Consider the following 23523-nt stretch of genomic DNA (forward strand, 5'->3'; position numbering starts at 1 on the left):
TTTTTTTAAGCTCAGATTTCAATTGTTGTATTCTCCTGAAGCTATTTTGAAGAATATATGGCAAGGTGAGTGATGATATAGCCTCATCAGAGTGGGTTCAACATCATCGAGTCATGGGATTTCATGAAGAGAGAAAGATTTGCTCTAGTGACATCCAGAGAAGATCTGTGGTTAGTTCTCCAAGATGTTTGGAACATCTCTACTGACATTTAAAAAAAAAAAAAAAAAAAAAAAAAAAAACCTGTATGTAAGTGTATCTAGAAGAACTGATGCTTTGATGCTATTTTTTAAGCAAAAGGCGGTCATACCAAATAGTGATTTAATTTAGATTTCTAGTTTGTTAATTTACTTTGCATTACTTTAATTGATAAAAATAAACTACTATCACGTCTATTTCTATCTGTAGTAGTGTATAGTATAAAGAGCTGATGGGTGTCTTGACCGATTATGAAATTATATTATGTGGTATTGCCTTTTGGAAATTAAAATAACCAGAATAAAATAACCAGAATAAAATAACATTTGCTTGTCTACAGTTTTGAGTATCCATAAATATCCCACATCAGTACATCGTGCACTCACCATGTGCTGGCCGGCCTTGCTACGAAAGCTGCATAGGAACCATCTGCTTTACGGTAGACAAGTTGCTGTACGTAACCTACAAGGATATAAAGCAAAAATATCCTCAATCATAAATAGTAGATATTTCTTCTTTTAAATACCAATATATTATCATAGTTTGCAAATCTATCAATAGGATGTGGGAGAGCTTGTTTTTTGAGTTCCGAGCTGACATTTTTATTGATACTATTTCAGGGTAAATATGACATTTCAAACTTTGTATAGGATTTTTTATGGCGCTGAATTGACAAAAAAAAATAATTTATTTTGATATTGTCACATTTGCCGAGTGAGGCAAGCGTGGCAGGAGGCGTTCAGACCTACGTGTGTTTGAAGCACAACAAAAACATAACAAACAAAAGGGGACACCTGGGGACACAATAACAGCAGGGGGCCCTGGGACTAGTGAGAGGAGTAGGTGGGACACCTCCTATCCTCACCTCCAGCTATGCCTACTCTCCTAGCCATTCCCAATACAGTTACCAGAACTATCGCCAAGCAGAAACCTAAGACCCTACAGATGCCCTGACTAGTGAAAGGCAGGTGAGGTTCACTAGACCCCACCACTGCACTAACAAACAAAAGGTAAGGAAATACAAACAGGGGGAAGGCAAAAAAAATGCATAAAGCCTGAGAGCAGGAAATCTTCACAGCAGAACCTTCCTCCAAGGCGGCCAGAAAACATATGAGTTTGTATCTTCAGCAAGGAATGCTGGGAAGACAACTCTATTTAAAGGGAACCTGTCAGGTGTAATATGCACCCAGAACCACAAGGAGATCTGGGTGTATATTGCTAATCCCTGCCTAACTGCCCTGTATACACTAGCATAAATAAACAGATCTTTAAAAAAAGTATATCTAAAGATCGTTAATTATATGCTAATGAAGCCAGAGACTAGACACAAGGGTGTGAGTTCCCTTGGCTAGTCGGTCCCCTTAGCATGTTAGCATGCCCCTGTGGGTGTACTAACATGCTAATAAATGCACAGCAATGACGCCCATACCTCAGTCTTGATGGTGGCTGGCGAAGATGGATGCACACTGCGTGTGATCCAGAGTCCTCGGGACTTCCGGTCATGCGCATTATACCTCATTGAAGCCAGGATGCTTACACCTGGCATCAATTTAGTGTGCATGATTGGAAGTCCAGGGGACTCCGGATGATGTGCAGTGTGCATCCATCCTTCGCCAGTCGCCATGAAGAGTGAGGTATGTCGGCAAAGCTGCGCATTCATTAGCATGTTAGTACGCCCACAGGGACCTGCTAACATGCTATATGGGCCAGCTAGCCTAGGGAACTCTCGCCCTTGTAACTAGTCGTGGGCCTCATTAGCATATAAGAAACGATCTTTAGCAATACTTTTAAAGGTGTGTTCATAGGAGCACCATAATAGCAGGCATGGCGGTCTTCAGTTATCTTGGTAACCAAAAAATCTCCAATTTATCTGACCAGATTAAAGGGTCACCAAATACTATAATTTCAAAAAACAATTGACCCGAAACATCACAAAATGAATAATTTTTATTAGACACATCAAACATATCATTAAAAATAAAACAGAGATGGATAATGATAAAAATTCCCAGGCAGAAAAAAATCATACAAAATACATGATAAGACAACATACAAGGTTCATATCAATATTATATATCAGTGCTATTAAATAGCTGGTCTCCTGCACATTACAACATTTCTTATTCAATCCCCAGTTGTATCTGTTCTATTACAATGGTCTCATGGAATACACAATAACTATATCAAAGTGTCAATACCTATAGATTCAATACTTAGTGCATAATTAATCCAAGAGATCACTGAAATCATGTACAAACACCAAGGGGTTAAATAATAATAACACATCTCACAATCCTTTTTGCTTCTGGACGCGCCCCCTTAGTTACTTGTTACCAGGGGGCGTGCCCATTAGCCACGGGACACCGAGTCAGCTGCTTTGGACTCACGGACATGCCGTTGAAGGCGCTACACAGCCGCCGCAATTAATATCCGGTTCTGTCATTGGATTTTCATATCATTAATTTTGATATGAACCTTGTACGTTGTCTTATCATGTATTTTGTATGAAATTTTTCTTCCCGGGAATTTTATCATTATCAATCTCTGTTCTATTTTTAATGATATATGTTTGATGTGTGTAATAAAAATTATTAATTTTATGATGTTTCAGGTCAATTGTTTATGGAAATTATCTTGGTAACCAATAAAACCATAAGGTCGCATCATGGGGAGTATGATGGGTGGTTAGAATGACAGCCCCATAGGTTGAGTATGACAATGGCATTTGACAGGTCAACAGCCTGACTCCACTCATTGTGTTAGATGCAGATGATAGCTGAATTACACATTCATCTTCAGCTGGTAAAGGTGCTGGCTCCTCTCTTGAGCCTGCTCTATATACCCTCTCCCAATGAGCACAATACATGTATGAGGCTGCTTATTTCTATATTGACTTTTAAAAACATTTTTCTATTATTACAATTTATTTGTATTTATTTTAGTCCATGCAGAACTTATATAGTACACTTAATTGTTACGTGCAGCAGAATATGTTGGTGCTATGTAAATAAAATGATCATTATAGTATTAAACACCTTGAATCACATATCTATAATTGAAATTACAAACTTAAAAAAATGTTTTAGGTAAAACACAAAAGCAAACATTGATCTGTCTAGTATCTGCAAAAAATTGTTTGTATTTTGTGAACTCTGAAATCTAGGGACAGCTTTTTTTCCTATGTTGTTCATTTTCATTTTGGAATTGCGTAATGATTGGACAAATAATGTTTACAAATTGGATTTCAGCTCATGTATGTATGAGTTTTAATATTAAGTAATGAAGAAGAATTTTAATAAATAAATGAATAAATCATGAAGAATATTTAACAATTATTAACTAATTCTTCAATATTTTTTTTTGCTTTTTCCGTTACTTACCCTTTTTGATATTGTTGATGGCTTCATTTCTACGGTTCACACCAATTCTCTCCCATTGGTTAATGGCATCAAGGTAAATGGTTGCAATTACACTGGGAGTCATAGTGATCATGTTTTGTTCTCCACAACCACGTGGAACAACAATCAAAGGGTTGAGATTAGAGCCATCAATGGCATCCTCCACTATTTGAGCAATTGGATTTCCTGAAGACAAATTTAAACATGTAACATAGTGAGAAAATTCAAATATGGAAATTCTTACTGTTGTTGAAATCAAAATGTTATTTTGTAAAAAGAAAAAAATATATATAGAAATTACTGAAGACAATCGATCATGGGAGATTTTTTGATTGTTCAGATTTATCAAGTTACTTTCTAATATTTAAAATGGTTGAACTTGATGGATCCATGTCTTTTTTTCAACCAATGTAACTCTGTAAACATAAATGGCCAAAAAATCAACTTAAAGGTTGCCAGTATCATAGTATCATAGTATCATAGTTTTTAAGGTTGAAGTGAGACTCTAAGTCCATCTAGTTCAACCCGTAGCCTAACATGTTGATCCAGAGGAAGGCAAAAAAACCCCAATGTGGCAAACAAGTTCCAATGGGGAAAAAATTTGCTTCCTGACTCCATATCCGGCAATCAGACTAGTTCCCTGGATCAATACCCTGTCATAAAATCTAATATACATAACTGGTAATATTAAATTTTTCAAGAAAGGCATCCAGGCTCTGCTTAAATGTTAGTAGTGAATCACTCATTACAACATCATGCGGCAGAGAGTTCCACAGTCTCACTGCTCGTACAGTAAAGAATCCTCGTCTGTGATTATGATTAAACCTTCTTTCCTCAAGACGTAGTGGATGCCCCCGTGTTCCAGTCGCAGGCCTAGGTGTAAAAAGATCTTTGGAAAGGTCTCTGTACTGTCCCCTCATATATTTATACATTGTGATTAGATCCCCCCTAAGCCTTCGTTTTTCCAAACTAAATAACCCCAAGTTTAATAACCTGTCTTCGTATTGCAGCCCACCCATTCCTCTAATAATCTTGGTCGCTCTTCTCTGCACCCTCTCCAGTTCAGCTATGTCCTTCTTATATATCGGTGACCAGAATTGTACACAGTATTCTAAGTGCGGTCGCACTAGTGACTTGTACAGAGGTAGAACTATATTTTTTTCATGAACACTTATACCTCTTTTAATACATCCCATTATTTTATTAGCCCTGGCAGCAGCTGCCTGACACTGTCCACTAAAGTGAAGTTTACCATCCACCCATACACCCAAGTCTTTTTCTGTGTCTGTTTTACCCAGTGTTCTACAATTAAGTACATAATCATAAATGATATTTCCTCTACCCAAGTGCATGACCTTACATTTATCTACATTAAACTTCAATTGCCACTTCTCAGCCCAATCCTCCAATTTACATAAATCTCCCTGTAATATAAAATTATCCTCCTCTGTATTGATTACCCTGCAGAGTTTAGTATCATCTGCAAATATTGAAATTCTACTCCGCATGCCCCCAACAAGGTCATTTATAAATATGTTGAAAAGAAGCGGGCCCAATACTGACCCCTGTGGTACCCCACTATGAACTGAGACCCAGTCCGAGTACGTACCATTAATAACCACCCTTTGTTTCCTATCACTGAGCCAGTTTTTAACCCAGTTACACATATTTTCCCCTATCCCCATTATTCTCATTTTATGTACCAACCTTTTGTGTGGCACCGTATCAAAAGCTTTTGAAAAGTCCATATACACAACATCCACTGCATTTCCCTGGTCCAGACTTGAACTTACCTCTTCATAGAAGCTGATCAAATTAGTTTGACAAGATCGATCCCTCATAAACCCATGTTGATACTCTGTCATAAGGTTATTTTTCTTGAGATACTCCAGTATAGCATCTCTCAAGAAACCCTCAAGGATTTTACCAACCGTAGAGGTTAAACTTACCGGCCTATAATTTCCCGGCTCAGTTTTTGTCCCCTTTTTGAATATTGGCACCACATTTGCTATGCGCCAGTCCTGCGGTACCGACCCTGTTATTAAGGAATCTGAGAAGATTAAAAATAATGGTCTATCTATCACAGAACTCAATTCCTGTAGTACTCTGGGGTGTATGCCATCCGGGCCCGGAGATTTGTCAACCTTAGTGATTTCGAGGCGGTGGCGTACTTCCTGCTGGGTTAAGCAGGTAATATTCAAGGGTGAATTTATGGTATCACTGGTCATGTCATCTGCCATGGAATTTTCTTGTATAAAAACCGTAGAAAAAAAGTCATTCAGCAGGTTGGCTTTACCCTCATCCCCTTCCACCATTTCACCAAGACTATTTTTAAGGGGGCCAACACTATCGCTTTTCATTTTTTTTCTGTTTATGTAGTTAAAGAATATTTTAGGATTATTTTTACTTTCTCTCGCAATGAGTCTCTCTGTCTCAAACTTAGCTAACTTAATTTGCTTTTTACATATTTTATTTAATTTTCTATAATTATATAATGCCTCATCACTACCTACCCTCTTTAATTCTTTTAAGGCTTTCTGTTTTTCTTTTATTGCTTCCCTTACAGCTCTATTTAGCCATAGTGGTTTCCTCCTATTTCTAACATGTTTGTTCCCATAGGGTATATTTTCTGCACAAGCCCTATTCAGGATGCTCATAAAAGTCTCCCATTTGCTTTGTGTACTTTTATTACTTAGTACATCATCCCAGTTTATTGCACTAAGATCATCTCTCAACCGTTTAAAATTTGCTTTCCTGAAGTTTAGTGTCCTTGTAGCCCCTCTACTAGACATCTTACTAAAGAATACATGAAAACTTATTATTTTGTGATCACTATTCCCCAAGTAACCCTCAACTTGTATATTTGATATGCGGTCTGGCCTATTGGTTAGTACAAGGTCTAGTAGTGCTCCCCCTCTTGTGGGGTCCTGTACCATTTGTGAAAGGTAATTATCTTTCATTGTTATCAAAAATCTATTTCCTTTGCTGGAACTGCAAGTTTCTGTTCCCCAATTTATATCAGGATAGTTAAAGTCCCCCATAATAATTACCTCTCCGAGACTCGCTGCTTTATCAATTTGCTTTATGAGGAGATTCTCTACCTCTTCCATAATATTCGGCGTCTTATAACACACCCCTATCAGTATTTTATTATTCATTCTCCCCCCCCTTATCTCCACCCATAGGGACTCTACATTCTCAGTACCCTCACATATGTTGTCACGCAGGATGGGTTTTAAGGATGATTTTACATATAGACACACACCTCCCCCTCGCTTATTTGTACGGTCATTCCTGAATAGGCTATAACCCTGTAAATTAACAGCCCAGTCATAGCTCTCATCCAGCCATGTCTCTGATATCCCCACTATATCATAATTTTCTTCCAACAATATTAATTCTAATTCCTCCACCTTATTTGTGAGGCTTCGGGCATTAGTGTACATGCACGTTACGTATGACTCTGTACCTGTATTCCTGCTTACTGTATTAACTGTCCTAACCCTTCCCCCCGTACCACCCCCAATTTCATTACTTGTGCCCTGGTCACTATCTGCACTACATTCCCCTTCTATAAAGTGAATACCCTCGCCCCCCATTCCTAGTTTTTTTCAGTTTATTAAGTCGGTTTAAAGTAATGGCTAGAATATATTTTACTAGACTTTTTCCAAGGATGGCTAAATATAATAACATAGATCCCATAGTAAAAAGACTTGAAAGTAAAGGTAGATATGATTTTTATACAAGGCTTATATTTATTAAAAGTCGTGGTACTTGATGTTTGACTACTTGGCTGCTTTCTTGTTGTCTTCAGCAAATAAGTGTAAAAATGGCCGTCTGATCAGTACATATTTTAGTATGAGTTTTGGCCAAACTTTGTCTGTTGTAGGGTCATAGTAGAGGTCAAGTGAGGCTCATCCAGATGATAGCACTGAGAAAAAGGACTTGGGCATAATAGTAGATCCCAGATTCAACATGAGCCAACAACGCAGAGCTGCAGTTAAAAAGGCCAACACAATTCTGCAACGTATCAAGACAAGCAATGAATCTACATCAAGATTGGTCATTATTCCACTATACTCTGAACTGGTCAGACCCCACCTGGAATACTGTGTACAGTTCTGGGCACCCCAATTCAAGAAAGACATTGATAGATTGGAGCAAGTCCAGAGAAGAGCAACCGAAATGGTAGAAGGTCTGAAAACCATGTCATATGAAGAACGGCTAAAAAAAACTAAAGATGAGGCTGAGAGGAGACTTAATAGAAGTCTACAAATATCTGAAAGGTAGTCACAGTGCAGAAGGAACTATCCTATTCTCATTAGCACAATGAAGTTCAAAAAGCAATGGGATGAAACTAAAAGGATGGAGATTCAGATTAGACATTAGGAAACACTTTCTAACAGTGAGGGCAGTCAGAGAGTGGAACAGGCTACCATGGAAGGCAGTGAGGGCAGTCAGAGTGGAACATGCTACCATGGGAGGTAGTGAGGGCAATCAGAGCGTGGAACAGGCTACCATGGGAGGAAGTGAGGGAAGTCAGAGAGTGGAAGAGGCGGCCATGATAGGAAGTGATGGCAACCAGAGAGTGGAACAGGCTACCGCAGGAGGTAGAGGGCAATCAGAGAGTGGAACAGGCTACCACAGGAGTTAGTGAGCTAAGAACAAATAAAGCATGAAATTTAATCAAGTGCTCACCTTGTATGGTCACAATTGTGTCAACATCTGTCCTTGGCACAATGTTTTTATCATCCAGTGCCGACACAAGCTCTTCCTGAATACCATCTATTAAAGAAAAACAGATCAGTCTATGGCTAAAAGCATGCACATGGCAACTAGAAAAAAAAATCATATACAGTACAGACCAAAAGTTTGGACACACCTCATTCAAAGAGTTTTCTTTATTTTCATGACTGAAAATTGTAGATTCCCATTGAAGGCATCAAAACTATGAATTAACACATGTGGAATGAAATACTTAACAAACAAGTGTGAAACAACTGAAAATATGTTTTATATTCTAGGTTCTTCAAAGTAGCCACCTTTTGCTTTGATTACTGCTTTACACACTCTTGGCATTCTCTTGATGAGCTTCAAGAAGTAGTCACCAGAAATGGTCTTAAAACAGTCTTGAAGGAGTTCCCAGAGATGCTTAGCACTTGTTGGCCCTTTTGCCTTCTCTCTGCAATCCAGCTCACCCCAAACCATCTCGATTGGGTTCAGGTCTGGAGACTGTGGAGGCCAGGTCATCTGGCGTAGCAACCTATCACTCTCCTTCTTAGTCAAATAGCCCTTACACAGCCTGGAGCTGTGTTTGGGGTCTTTATCCTGGTGAAAAATTTAATGATAGTCCAACTAAACGTAAACCGGATGGAATAGCATGCCGCTGCAAGATGCTGTGGTAGCCATGCTGGTTCAGTATGCCTTCAATTTTGAATAAATCCCCAACAGTGTCACCAGCAAAGCACCCCCACACCATCACACCCCATCCTTCATGCTTTACGGTGGGAACCAGGCATGTAGAGTCCATCTATTCACTGTTTATGCGTCGCACAAAGACACGATGGTTGGATCCAAAGAGCTCAAATTTGGACTCATCAGACCAAAGCACAGATTTCCACTGGTCTAATGTCCATTCCTTGTGTTCTTTAGCCCAAACAAGTCTCTTCTGCTTGTTTCCTGTCCTTAGCAGTGGTTTCTTAGGAGCTATTTTACCATGAAGGCCTGCTGCATAAAGTCTCCTCTTAACAGTTGTTCTAGAGATGTGTCTGCTGCTAGAACTCTGTGTGGCATTGACCTGGTCTCCAATCTGAGCTGCTGTTAACCTGCGATTTCTGAGGCTGGTGACTCAGATAAACTTATCCTCTGCAGCAGAGGTGACTCTTGGTCTTTCTTTCCTGGGGCGATCTCATGTGAGCCAGTTTCTTTGTAGCGTTTGATGGTTTTTGCCACTGCACTTGGGGACACTTTCAAAGTTTTCCCAATTTTTTGGACTGACTGATCTTCATTTCTTAAAGTAATGATGGCCACTCGTTTTTCTTTACTTAGCTGCTTTTTTCTTGCCATAATACAAATTATAACAGTCTATTCAGTAGGACTATCAGATGTGTATCCACCAGACTTATGCACAACACAACTGATGGTCCCAACTCCATTTATAAGGCAAGAAATCCCACTTATTAAACCTGACAGGGCACACCTGTGAAGTGAAAACCATTTCTGGTGACTGCCTCTTGAAGCTCATCAAGAGAATGCCAAGAGTGTGCAAAGCAGTAATCAAAGCAAAAGGTGGCTACTTTGAAAAACCTAGAATATAAGACATATTTTCAGTTGTTTCACACTTTTTTGTTAAGTATTTCATTCCACGTGTGTTAATTCATAATTTTGATGCCTTCAATGTGAATCTACAATATTCAGAGTCATGAAAATAAAGAAAACTCTTTGAATGAGAAGGTGTGTCCAAACTTTTGGTCTGCACTGTGGTTTATTACTGGGTTAATTTAATGACTTATGGAATGCACTTATAATTGGTAGCTTTTAAGATATAAAATAATAAAAGTTGTCTTGGGTCTTACTCAACTCTAGTTTGAAAGTCGATCATCAAAAGAAATAACTTCTAATAACTCTATATTCCTATGCCTAGGATTTTTATCTATCCTCATACTATATTAGATGGGAATTTTAGCAGTCAATTGCCATTCTTCAGATAGATCTAAAATAAAAAATAAAGCGACTTTGCAAAAGGGTTTTATCATTAATATTCTACCAATGTGACTAGCAATGATTCACCATGGTAACAGACAACAAATAAACCTAATGTGTAGTCTGATTCTAATCAGTCATGTAATATTCTATTCCCTTTTCCTCCTCAATCATTTATAATTGGGAACATTGGATTCACCTTTTCCTTTTGCCTGTGGTTCCAGTGTCACTTGTTTTATATTCTTTGTCAAACGACGACCTTCTGGCTGAAAGACAGTATACATGTATACATAAATTAAGCACTAGTGGATTACCAATGCAATGATATACAAAAAATTTCTTAAATTACTAACTACAATGATCTACTCACAGAATTTGCTCCACTCCACCGTGGAGTTTATAAATAGCAACAAAAAGAGGAATAAATATCATGTACAAAAAAATATGAGGTTTTAGTTGGTATTATGGCCAAAATACGGAAGCCTACAACTGTCGTCACGGGAAAATTAAGCATTACTTACAGAAAAGATAGGGCAGTCGCTGTACCTCGCCCCGGCCAAAAACTAGTACTCTTAGTGAGCTAAACCCTCACTAAGTGGAGGCATCACAGGTGCAGGAGGAGCAAATCACACACACACACACACACACACACACACACACACATTTCTGGCGATGTACAACTACTGCCCTATCTTTGCTGTAAGTAATACTTAATTTTCCCGTGACGAGGGTTGTAGGCTTCCGTATTTTGGCCATAATACCAACTAAAACCTCATATTTTTTTTCTACAGGATACAGCCAGGCCCCTTTCTGTTAGGCCTTGCATATTAGAGTTCCTGTCGCTGTATGGTGCACAGATGAAGTACGGCTTGGCAGCCCACATGATCTAATAGTATGGGCCTCACCTAATAGGCTGCCGGCTTGTGCATCTGCATGTGTGAACAGCGCTCTATGCAAGCCATCGGTGTGCAGTTTTATCATCCAGCAATCACCACCTCCATTTTTTGGAAGTGTGTGTCATTTGCACCTCCTGCACCTGTGATGCCTCCACTTAGTGGGGGCTTAGCTGTATCCTGCTAGTGTACTAGTTTTTGGCCCGGGAGATGTACAACTACTGTCCTATCTTTGCTGTAAGTAACACCTTGGAGTTTAGTCCAAAGTTCTTTACATTTTTATTTTTATACATTTTTGGACAAACCATACACTGATTTGGCCTCAAGTACTATCACTATGGTTTTGACACTTAATTCTATATAATTACATTTTTGTGGGATCTATTTCACTTAACTCCAATAGAGTGGTGATTGTCCATCTGCTTTGTCTGACATCATGTCTTTTTTTTCCCTCTATCTGAAACCAAGTTTTTTGAAAACTAAAATTGTTGTGCTTACCTCCTAAACCAACCAACTTGAAGCATATATGTCATTTATTTATGATGGGCCTAGCACAGTGCTGTTGATTGATGAGGTCCGGGTTTTAAGAAAACCACCAATCTGAAGTCCACAGCTCCTGCTTTAGCTACGTGCACAGACCTGTGTACAGGCTCAATAGTAAGTCTCTGGATCCATATATTCTCTCTCGTAGAGTTCTCTATGGAACCATTGCATTACTATTGAACCCAAACACAGCTCTCATGAGTGCAGCTATTGCAGACGTTGCGGACTTCAGAGTGGTATTTTGAGTAACTGGTGGAGATCTATTGATCCAGATCCAAACCTATCAGAAGCATAGTGAAGAGCCTGTTATAAATAAAAAATTTAATATTATACCAGTTACAATGCTATGGGGTTGTCTGGGACTTTAACTTTGATAACCTATTTTTAGAATTGTCTCATCCCGACCAGAGTCAGCTCTTGAGACTTCTGCTTTGGTCACCAGGCACCAACGTTTTCCCACCATGGACTGTGCTGGTGATGGGAGAGGAGTTGTTGCCAGTGGCTCTGGTGGGCGCAGGCTTCACTCATCCACTAAGCTGGATTTCCCTGGGAACTGCGGTACCACTGGCTGACTGTAGACAGCATGTGTTTTCCAGCTGAAGTTAACACCATTCAGCTACAGCCAATGGGAAGACACCACACCCTTCTAATTCCCCCTCCTGTCTGCTGGTCACTGTGAGAGATAGTTTTATATTGCTGCTTTCTGGTTCCCGCTGAATAGGGATGCCTGTGTTTTCACCTCTGCCTGTTCTCTGACTACCCTTTTGCCTGCCGTTTTTGTACCTCGCTGCCAGATCCGTATTTGACCTCTGCCTGGTATCCTGACTACGTCCTTGTCTGACGATTTTATCCCTGTTCTGCATCTGCTGGTTTACCCTGCCTGACTACTACTCTCCTCTACAGCCTTCCACAGATAGCAATCTCTGGGGCCCTGCAGTAATTCCAAATCCCTGTATAGGGTTAAATGGTTTCGGGGTTTTCAGGGTCCTGCTTTGTGAGCGGCTTTCCTTTAGCCTATCCGTGACAGCCAGTCTGAGTCTGTGGTTCCATGCAGACCCGTCTTTTACCCGCTCCGATTAACTGTTCTCAGTGCCGCCACTTTCCTGGATTATATGTTTTTAAGGATGCATTTCATTGTGATTAGTCACCAGCAACCTCAGACCCCCAAAATTTAGTTATTTTGCTTGGATAATAAATTAGTGGACAAATTTAAAAGTACATATACGTCATGTTTTATGTAGTGTACCATACTTACCACGACCTTTAGCTTCTTTTTGATACCATCTGACACAAACTGTCCAAAAACTGCAGCCTTCACCTCCACATCATGATAACCCAGACTTAAAGGGATAATAATTAGAGGAACGACTACGGAAGACTGAGGTTTAATTTCTACAGTCTGACGATATTTTGCTTTGGATGTAGAGTAACTGCAAAACTCTGGATTGTGGGTTAGATCCACTCGCACCTAGGATGAAAGTTTAGAAGTTAAGACAATCTAAAAAATAAAATATGGGAAAGCATAAATTGTCCATGTGAAAGCTTTGTAATAGAGTAAACTGTGTGCATAATACTAAGAACATAAAGAACAATGTATTTGCATCAAGTCTTAAGTGTTAGCATACCATTTTTAATCTAAAGAAAAGAGATTGCACATTAAAAGCAGAAATGAGTGAATCGCTTTAAGGCAAATTCAATTTGTGTCAAATTTTACAACCAGTTCACATTGTACTTGGTAAGATTTTTTTGTCATTTATCTTGTGCGAATCCAGAAAAATAGTTGCAAAATTGTAGAGGAATGGGAAAGTGGTGAAGAAATTAGTGAAAGGAAAATATGCCGTATTTTTCAGTTTATAAAGCGCACCGGATTATAAGATACACCCCAAATTTAGAGGAAAAAAAGGTAAAAAAAAGGGGTCCTTCTTACAATGCGGTGGTGTCTTACCGGTAGTGGGAGGCAGTGGTGGAGAAGGGTAACAGGAGCCAGGGGCCATGGTGGAATAAGGTGATGCTGCGATGGTTGTGCTGGGGCTGCGGGTGCTGTACTGGAGCTGTGGACGATGTGTTGGAGCTGGGCTGTGCTGATGCTGTGGGCCAAAGGGGCTGTACTGTACTGTGTTGGGGTTGCAGGCACCATCCAGAAAATATCAGCTGTGGGGTCTTCAAAATAATGACATCCAGATTTGGCACATGCACAGATGGAGCTCTTAGCTCAAGATCTCATCTGCGCATGCGCCGCTTGCAACCCATTAATCTCCCAGGTGCGGACTTAAGGAAAATGGAGCTCAGAGATGGCACGTGCGCAGATGATATATTGAGCAGAGAGCTCCATCTGTGCATGTGTGGCACCCCTGAGGCGTCAGGTGCCAAAGAGTACTGTATCCAGTTACAGGTGCAGTACTTATCCAGGGTTCCTTTGAGACCAAACAGCACCTTTTAAAACACACACATTTCTTTGCCCTTTTTCCAGACTGGGTAACAGGCTAGAGACGGATCTGATGGATGGTCACCTATTGGTCGGGACTTATCCAATCACGGTTGTCAGAAACCGGGGAGGGGGAGGGGCTAGTCTTGACAGTTGACAGGGACATTTGAAAGACAGTCAGGACTTGACTTTGAGTCAGGGAGGGTGTGAGGAGACTCAGGTCCAGTGAGAAACATGAGGAGTGACATCGGTGGGCTAAAGGAGTACGGTCGCGGGGGAGAGTACAGTGTCAGTACTCACGGGACCGAGCACAGGCGGGGTGCAGAGCCCTTGTTCAGGAGGATGCTTTAGGCTCACCTGTTAAATCTGCCAGGTGAGGGGATCATCAAAGTTCCTCACCAACTTTAGAGTCTGGGGCACAGCAGCAAAGAGGGAACCTGGGAACTGGGACAGAGGTCCAACCCATTGAGAGGTTCAAGCTGCCTGCCATATGGGCCAGGACTGTGAGACCAGGAGGGGACTGCAAAACGCTTGAGGCCACTGGGACCCACCAATTACAGAAGGGTGCATGGAGGAAGAGCTCACGAGGTCACAACACCAGCACCGGGATCAAAGGAACACAGGATCACCTGATACCCACATTTGCAGAGACCAGCACCAGGTAGTTGGTGGTACCACAGAACCAGTGAGTAAAGAACAAGTTGAACCGCAGTCCCTGTGTCGTCTGAATTCTTCCTGCACCTCTGCATCACTAACTTTCACTATACTACAACCATCATTATTCTTCCCTGTGGCTTAGCTCTACTTGCGGAGGGCCATAACATCTAAGTTGCTCAATACCACCAGCCCCAGCTGTGAGAGACTACGCAGCGGTGGCTCCCTCATATAGCCGCATACCGCAAGGGGCATCACAAAAGACTTTTTTAAATTTTATTTTATTTTCCTTTATCATTTTCAAGCGACCACCAGGGCCACGGAACTGGGCACCGGCCATCTGTGACATGTCCCCGTGATTCAACGCCCGGTACCGAGTATCCCACATGCGCCAACTCAGGTGTCATTTGAAGTGCGCACCGCCGACATTTTTAGGATAGTGCCCACAACCCCAGCACAGAGCAGCTCCAGCACATCGCCCGCAGCTCCAGCACAGTAAAGCGCCCTCGGCTCACAGCCCCATCACAACGCAACTCCAGCACAGGTCCCATGGCGTTGCTCCTGCAACCCCTCTCCACCATGCCTGGTAAGCTACATTTGGACTGTAATATGCATCCCTCATTTGCCCCTCCCTCCCAATTTTTAGGAGGAAAAGTGCATCTTATAATAAAAAAAATATGGTACATCACGATGTGTGTTGCTAAAGGCTTATTTATTGCCTTGGTTGACGAACACGGTGACAATTTTCATCATGACTTTAGAGATTTATTTAGCTCCAGAAGCCACAATGCAAAATGAAGATGGAGGAAGAGGATGTCAAGTGATTTGGTGAAGTAAAGAAAAGGCTGAAGAGGACTGAACATGGAGCTGTGCCGGAGTGACAGCTAGGCAAATTATTGAGTTTTATTTTTTTGTTAACTTTACCCTACATTCATTATATTCTAGACCCTAAAACATAATAAGGACATCTGATAAATGTAATGGGTATAGAATTTTCTGGCTAAATTCTAGTCAAATTTCAAATTCAAAATTTAGGAAATGTTTTTAATTACTAATTAAAAAATTTGACATTTTGTTCATATCTAATAATAAATATTGATTAATAAAAGTTAGGAGTTGTTCAACGAGACAAGGAAATCAAAGAAGTAATCTCTTACCTTGATCTTGTCTTGGCCATAGTTGTACAGTATGGATCGAATTTCCACCTGCTCATTTCTTACCACCGAATATGGGAGCGTCAGATCGATAAAGAAGTCCTTCATTACCTGGATTTCATGAGGCTTGGCAATACAGATACCTGCATATAAGGCAGAAAACCTGTTAATACGCGAATGTACAGTATACTTTACTCTAGTCTAAATTTAATTTCAGATACTCTTTATAGTTTAATCAGATCATTAGCATTAAACACGTTGTCCAAAACTAAAGGGGGTTTTACACTCAATGACATCGCTAATGAGACGGCGTTGGGGTCACGGAATTCGTGATGCACATCCGGCCTCGTTAGCAATATTGTTGCGTCTGAAACGAACGAACGACCGCTAACGATCAAAATTACTCACCTAAATGTTCATCGTTGACGCGTCGTTCTAATCCCAAATGTCGTTGCTGTTGCAGGACGCAGGTTGTTTGTCGTTCTTGCGGCAGCACACATCGCTATGTGTGACACCGCAGGAACGAGGAACATCGCCGCCCGCAATGAGGAAGGAAGGAGGTGGACAGGATGTTCGGCCCGCTCATCTCCACCCCTCCGCTTCTATTGGGCGGCCACTTAGTGGCGCCGCTGTGATGCCAAACGAACCACCTTCTTAGAAAGGAGGCAGTTCGCTGGCCATAGCGATGTCGCTAAGCAGGTACAGTTAGGTCCAGAAATATTTGGACAGTGACACAATTTTGGCGAGTTGGGCTCTGCATGCCACCACATTGGATTTGAAATGAAACCTCTACAACAGAATTCAAGTGCAGATTGTAACGTTTAATTTGAAGGTTAGAACAAAAATATCTGATAGAAATTGTAGGAATTGTACACATTTCTTTACAAACACTCCACATTTTAGGAGGTCAAAAGTAATTGGACAAATAAACCAAACCCAAAAAAAAAATTTTATTTTCAATATTTTGTTGCGAATCCTTTGGAGGCAATCACTGCCTTAAGTCTGGAACCCATGGACATCACCAAACGCTGGGTTTCCTCCTTCGTAATGCTTTGCTAGGCCTTTACAGCCGCAGCCTTCAGGTCTTGCTTGTTTGTGGGTCTTTCCGTCTTAAGTCTGGATTTGAGCAAGTGAAATGCATGCTCAATTGGGTTAAGATCTGGTGATTGACTTGGCCATTGCAGAATGTTCCCGTTTTTTGCACTCATGAACTCCTGGGTAGCTTTGGCGGTATGCTTGGGGTCATTGTCCATCTGTACTAAGAAGCGTCGTCCGATCAACTTTGCGGCATTTGGCTGAATCTGGGCTGAAAGTATATCCCGGTACACTTCAGAATTCATCCGGCAACTCTTGTCTGCTGTTATGTCATCAATAAACACAAGTGACCCAGTGCCATTGAAAGCCATGCATGCCCATGCCATCACGTTGCCTCCACCATGTTTTACAGAGGATGTGGTGTGCCTTGGATCATGTGCCGTTCCCTTTCTTCTCCAAACTTTTTTCTTCCCATCATTCTGGTACAGGTTGATCTTGGTCTCATCTGTCCATAGAATACTTTTCCAGAACTGAGCTGGCTTCATGAGGTGTTTTTCAGCAAATTTAACTCTGGCCTGTCTATTTTTGGAATTGATGAATGGTTTGCATCTAGATGTGAACCCTTTGTATTTACTTTCATGGAGTCTTCTCTTTACTGTTGACTTAGAGACAGATACACCTACTTCACTGAGAGTATTCTGGACTTCAGTTGATGTTGTGAATGGGTTCTTCTTCACCAAAGAAAGTATGCGGCGATCATCCACCACTGTTGTCATCTGTGGACGCCCAGGCCTTTTTGAGTTCCCAAGCTCACCAGTCAAATCCTTTTTTCTCAGAATGTACCCGACTGTTGATTTTGCTACTCCAAGCATGTCTGCTATCTCTCTGATGGATTTTTTCTTTTTTTTCAGCCTCAGGATGTTCTGCTTCACCTCAATTGAGAGTTCCTTAGACCGCATGTTGTCTGGTCACAGCAACAGCTTCCAGATGCAAAACCACACACCTGTAATCAACCACAGACCTTTTAACTACTTCATTGATTATAGGTTAACGAGGGAGACGCTGTCAGAGTTAATTGCAGCCCTTAGAGTCCCTTGTCCAATTACTTTTGGTCCCTTGAAAAGAAGGGAATTTTGTTTACTTAACGTAAATTCCTTTTCTTCTAGCTCCAATTGGGAGACCCAGACAATTGGGTGTATAGCTACTGCCTCCGGAGGCCGCACAAAGTACTACACTTAAAAGTGTAAGGCCCCTCCCCTTCTGGCTATACACCCCCCCGTGGGAGCACGGGTCCCTCAGTTTTAGTGCAAAAGCAAGAAGGAGGAAAGCCAATAACTGTTTCAACAACAAATTCAATCCGATAAACAATATCGGAGAACGTAACTTATCAACATGAACAACATGTGCACCCGAAAAACAAATACCCTCAGAAAAAACAGGGCGGGTGCTGGGTCTCCCAATTGGAGCTAGAAGAAAAGGAATTTACGGTAAGTAAACAAAATTCCCTTCTTCTTTTTCGCTCCTAATTGGGAGACCCAGACAATTGGGACGTCCAAAAGCAGTCCCTGGGTGGGTAAAAGAATACCTCGCGATCGGGCTGTCAGGCAGCCCTTTCTTACAGGTGGGCCACCGCCGCCTGCAGGACTTGTCTACCTAGGCTGGCATCCGCCGAAGCGTAGGTATGCACCTGATAATGCTTGGTGAAAGTGTGCAGACTCGACCAGGTAGCCGCCTGGCACACCTGCTGAGCCGTAGCCTGATGCCGTAATGCCCAGGACGCACCCACGGCTCTGGTAGAATGGGCCTTCAGTCCAGAAGGAGTCGGAAGCCCAGCAGAACGGTAGGCGTGAAGAATTGGTTCCTTGATCCACCGCGCAAGGGTGGATTTGGAAGCTTGCGACCCTTTATGCTGACCAGCGACCAGGATAAAGAGTGCATCCGAACGGCGCAGAGGCGCCGTGCGGGAAATGTAGATCCTGAGTGCTCTCACCAGGTCCAACAGATGCAAACCCTTTTCAAATTGGTGAACTGGATGTGGACACAAAGATGGTAAAGTGATATCCTGATTGAGATGAAAGGAAGATACCACCTTGGGAAGAAACTCTGGAATTGGACGCAGTACTACCTTGTCTTGGTGAAACACCAGGAAGGGAGATTTGCAAGATAACGCCGCCAGCTCTGACACTCTCCGAAGAGACGTGACCGCCACCAGAAAAGCCACTTTCTGTGAAAGCCGAGAAAAGGAAATCTCCTTCATAGGCTCGAAAGGTGGCTTCTGAAGAGCAATTAGAACCTTGTTCAGATCCCAGGGTTCCAATGGCCGCTTGTAAGGGGGAACGATATGACAAACCCCTTGCAGGAACGTGCGTACCTTAGGAAGTCGCGCCAGGCGCTTCTGAAAGAATACGGATAGCGCAGAGACTTGTCCTTTAAGGGAGCTAAGCGACAAACCTTTTTCCAACCCAGACTGCAGGAAGGAAAGAAAAATAGGCAATGCAAATGGCCAGGGAGAAACTCCCTGAGCAGAGCACCAAGATAAGAATATCTTCCACGTTCTGTGGTAGATCTTGGCGGAGGATGGTTTCCTAGCCTGTCTCATGGTGGCAACAACATCATGAGATAAACCTGAGGTCCCTAGGATCCAGGACTCAATGGCCACACAGTCAGGTTCAGGGCCGCAGAATTCAGATGGAAAAACGGCCCTTGAGACAGCAAGTCTGGACGGCCTGGTAGCGCCCACGGTTGTCCTACCGTGAGATGCCACAGATCCGGGTACCACAACCTCCTTGGCCAGTCTGGAGCGACGAGAATGGCGCAACAGCAGTCGGACCTGATTTTGCGGATCACTCTGGGCAACAATGCCAGAGGTGGGAACACATAAGGTAGTCGGAACTGCGACCAATCCTGAACTAAGGCGTCTGCCGCCAGAGCTCGGTGATCGTGAGACCGTGCCATGAAAACCGGGACCTTGTTGTTGTGCCGTGACGCCATCAGGTCGACGTCCGGCATCCCCCAGCGGCGACAGATCTCCTGAAACACGTCCGGGTGAAGGGACCATTCCCCTGCGTCCATGCCCTGGCGACTGAGAAAGTCTGCTTCCCAGTTTTCCACGCCTGGGATGTGAACTGCGGATATGGTGGATGCTGTGTTTTCCACCCACGTCAGAATCCGCCGGACTTCTTGAAAGGCTTGTCGACTGCGTGTTCCCCCTTGGTGGTTGATGTACGCCACCGCTGTGGAATTGTCCGACTGAATCCGGATCTGCTTGCCCTCCAGCCACTGTTGGAAGGCTCGCAGAGCAAGATAGACTGCTCTGATTTCCAGAACATTGATCTGAAGGGTGGACTCTCTCTGAGTCCACGTACCCTGAGCCCTGTGGTGAAGAAACACTGCTCCCCACCCTGATAGGCTCGCATCTGTCGTGACCACCGCCCAGGATGGGGGTAGGAACGACTTTCCTTTTGACAATGAGGTGGGAAGAAGCCACCATCGGAGAGAGTCCTTGGTTGCCTGAGAGAGGGAGACATCCCTGTCGAGGGACGTCGACTTCCCGTCCCATTGGCGGAGAATGTCCCATTGTAGAGGGCGCAGATGAAACTGCGCGAAAGGGACTGCTTCCATTGCTGCCACCATCTTCCCTAGGAAATGCATGAGGCGCCTCAAGGAGTGGGACTGGTTCTGCAGGAGAGATTGCACCCATGTCTGCAGAGAGCACTGCTTGTCCAGTGGAAGCTTCACTATCGCTGAGAGAGTATGAAACTCCATGCCAAGATATGTTAGTGATTGGGTCGGGGTTAGATTTGACTTTGAAAAGTTGATAATCCACCCGAAACTCTGGAGAGTCTTCAGTGCCACGTTCAGACTGTGTTGGCATGCCTCTTGAGAGGGTGCCTTTATAAGTAGATCGTCCAAATACGGGATCACGGAGTGACCCTGCGAGTGCAGGACAGCTACTACTGCTGCCATGACCTTGGTGAAGACCCGAGGGGCTGTTGCCAGCCCGAAAGGTAACGCTACGAACTGCAGGTGTTCGCTTTCTATAACGAAGCGTAGAAAACGCTGATGCTCTGGCGCAATCGGCACGTGAAGATAAGCATCTTTGATGTCTATTGATGCTAAGAAATCTCCTTGAGACATTGAGGCTATGACGGAGCGTAGAGATTCCATCCGGAACCTCCTGGTTTTTACGTGTTTGTTGAGCAACTTTAGATCCAGGACGGGCCGAAAGGACCCGTCCTTCTTTGGCACCACAAACAGATTGGAGTAAAAACCGTGACCTTGTTCCTGAAGAGGAACGGAAGTCACCACTCCTTCTGCCTTTAGAGCGGCCACCGCCTGCAGCAGAGCATCGGCTCGGTCGGACGGTGGGGAAGTTCTGAAGAAACGAGTTGGAGGACGAGAGCTGAACTCTATCCTGTACCCGTGAGACAGAATGTCCCTCACCCAACGGTCTTTGACCTGTGACAGCCAAATGCCGCCAAAGCGGGAGAGCCTGCCACCGACCGAGGATGCGGAGAGAGGAGGCTGAAAGTCATGAGGAAGCCGTCTTGGTAACGGTTCTTCCTGCTGTCTTTTTTGGGCGTGACTGAGTCCGCCAAGAATCTGAGCCTCTCTGATCCTTTTGAGTCCTTTTGGACGAGGAGAATTGGGACCTGCCTGAGCCTCGAAAGGACCGAAAACCAGACTGACCCCTCCTTTGCTGGGGCTTGTTTTGTCTGTGTTGAGGTAAGGATGAGTCCTTACCCTTGGAGTGTTTAATGATTTCATCCAAACGCTCCCCAAACAATCGGTCACGAGAAAAAGGCAAACTGGTTAAGCACTTCTTGGAAGCAGAATCTGCTTTCCATTCTCTCAACCACAGGGCTCTGCGCAAAACCACGGAGTTGGCTGACGCCACCGCCGTACGGCTCGTAGAGTCCAGGACAGCATTAATCGCGTAAGACGCGAATGCAGACATTTGAGAGGTCACTGGTGCCACCTGCGGGGCAGATGTACGTGTGACCGAGTCGACTTGTATAAGCCCAGCTGAAATAGCTTGGAGTGCCCATACGGCTGCGAAAGCTGGCGCCAACGACGCTCCAATAGCTTCATAGATGGATTTCAGCCAGAGCTCCATCTGCCTGTCAGTGGCATCTTTAAGTGCCGCTCCATCTTCTACTGCAACTAAGGATCTAGCTGCAAGCCTGGAGATTGGAGGGTCCACCTTGGGACACTGGGTCCAACCCTTGACCACGTCAGGGGGAAAAGGATAGCGTGTATCTTTAAGCCGTTTAGAAAACCGCTTCTCAGGATAAGCGTGGTGTTTCTGGATTGCATCTCTAAAGTCAGAGTGGTCCAGAAAAGTGCTTAATTTACGCTTGGGATATCTGAAATGGAATTTCTCCTGCTGTGAAGCTGCCTCCTCCTCAGTAGGAGCTGGCGGAGAAATATCTAACATCCTATTGATGGACGCTATAAGATCATTCACTATGGCGTCACCATCCGGTGTATCCAGATTGAGAGCGGACCCAGGATCAGAATCTTGATCAGTTACATCCGCCTCATCACCCATAGATTCGTCCCGCTGGGATCCTGACCAGTGAGACGAAGTTGAGGGCCCCTCATAACGAGCCCGCTTAGGTTGTCTGGGACTGTTGTCCGAGTCAGAATCGTCACCCTGGGGTGCATGTGACACCCCCGGAGCTTGGAAGTGTTCCAGCTGAGGGGGACCAGGGAGCAATGATGCCACAGTGTCCATGGTCTGAGTTACTGGTCTAGACTGCAATGTTTCAAGAATCTTTGACATGGTCATAGACAATCTGTCAGCAAAAGCTGCAAACTCCGTTCCTGTCACCTGGACAGCATTCACAGGTGGTACACCCTGGGTCACGTCCAGCAGAGGCCCCGGCTGTGCAAGTTGCACAGGAGCCGAGCACTGCACACAATGGGGGTCAGTGGAACCTGCCGGTAGAGCAGCCCCACATGCGGTACAGGCAGCATATAATGTCTGTGCCTTGGCACCCTTGCGTTTTGCGGACGACATGCTGTTGCTTCCTTGTAATCTAGGAGGGGGTATAGCCGAGAATCACCAGCGACCGTACAGTACAAAGTATTTGCAAACACAAAATACTCAGTATACAAACGGCACAAGTGGGGGTGAGCCCTTGAGGCTGCTTACCGCCCGCTGAACAGCGGGTATGAGGCCGTAGAATCCCGTGTCTGGGTCTCCCCGTCTCCCCTCTGCAGCTCAGCGTGCAGGCAGGAATGGCTGCCGGCGTTCTGTGAAGAGGGGCGGACCGTGGGCGTGCCACAAACAAAGAGCGGGAAACTGCGTCCTACTGTGCCTGGTGTGAGGGCTGGAGTATGTAAAAACGACTCCAGCCCTCAGCGCTGATGCTCTGTACAGCGTCCCGCCCTCCTCCTGACTGGCAGGTGCGGAGGCGGGAACGAACGAACTAGGCCGCAAAAGCCGGGGACTGTAGTAATAAGCGCGGCCGTGATATATGCACGGCCAGCGCGGAAGTCCCCGGCGCACCACAAGTCC

General features: G+C 43.7%; 1 protein-coding gene across 1 annotated transcript in view; it reads right to left on the bottom strand.

The window, feature by feature from the left end:
- LOC142304351 (A.superbus venom factor 1-like) overlaps positions 1-23523 on the bottom strand; it is a 137439-nt gene that overhangs the window by 40464 nt on the left and 73452 nt on the right. The window contains exons 20-25 of the mRNA XM_075346656.1: positions 15969-16108; positions 12988-13200; positions 10496-10562; positions 8293-8379; positions 3577-3780; positions 583-658 (exon numbers count right to left, since the gene is read on the bottom strand). Of these exons, the coding sequence (XP_075202771.1) occupies positions 583-658; positions 3577-3780; positions 8293-8379; positions 10496-10562; positions 12988-13200; positions 15969-16108 (787 nt within the window). The remainder of the gene's footprint in view (positions 1-582; positions 659-3576; positions 3781-8292; positions 8380-10495; positions 10563-12987; positions 13201-15968; positions 16109-23523) is intronic.

The sequence above is a fragment of the Anomaloglossus baeobatrachus genome, chromosome 4 (assembly GCF_048569485.1).
Source record: "Anomaloglossus baeobatrachus isolate aAnoBae1 chromosome 4, aAnoBae1.hap1, whole genome shotgun sequence".
Classification (NCBI taxonomy): Eukaryota; Metazoa; Chordata; class Amphibia; order Anura; family Aromobatidae; genus Anomaloglossus; species Anomaloglossus baeobatrachus.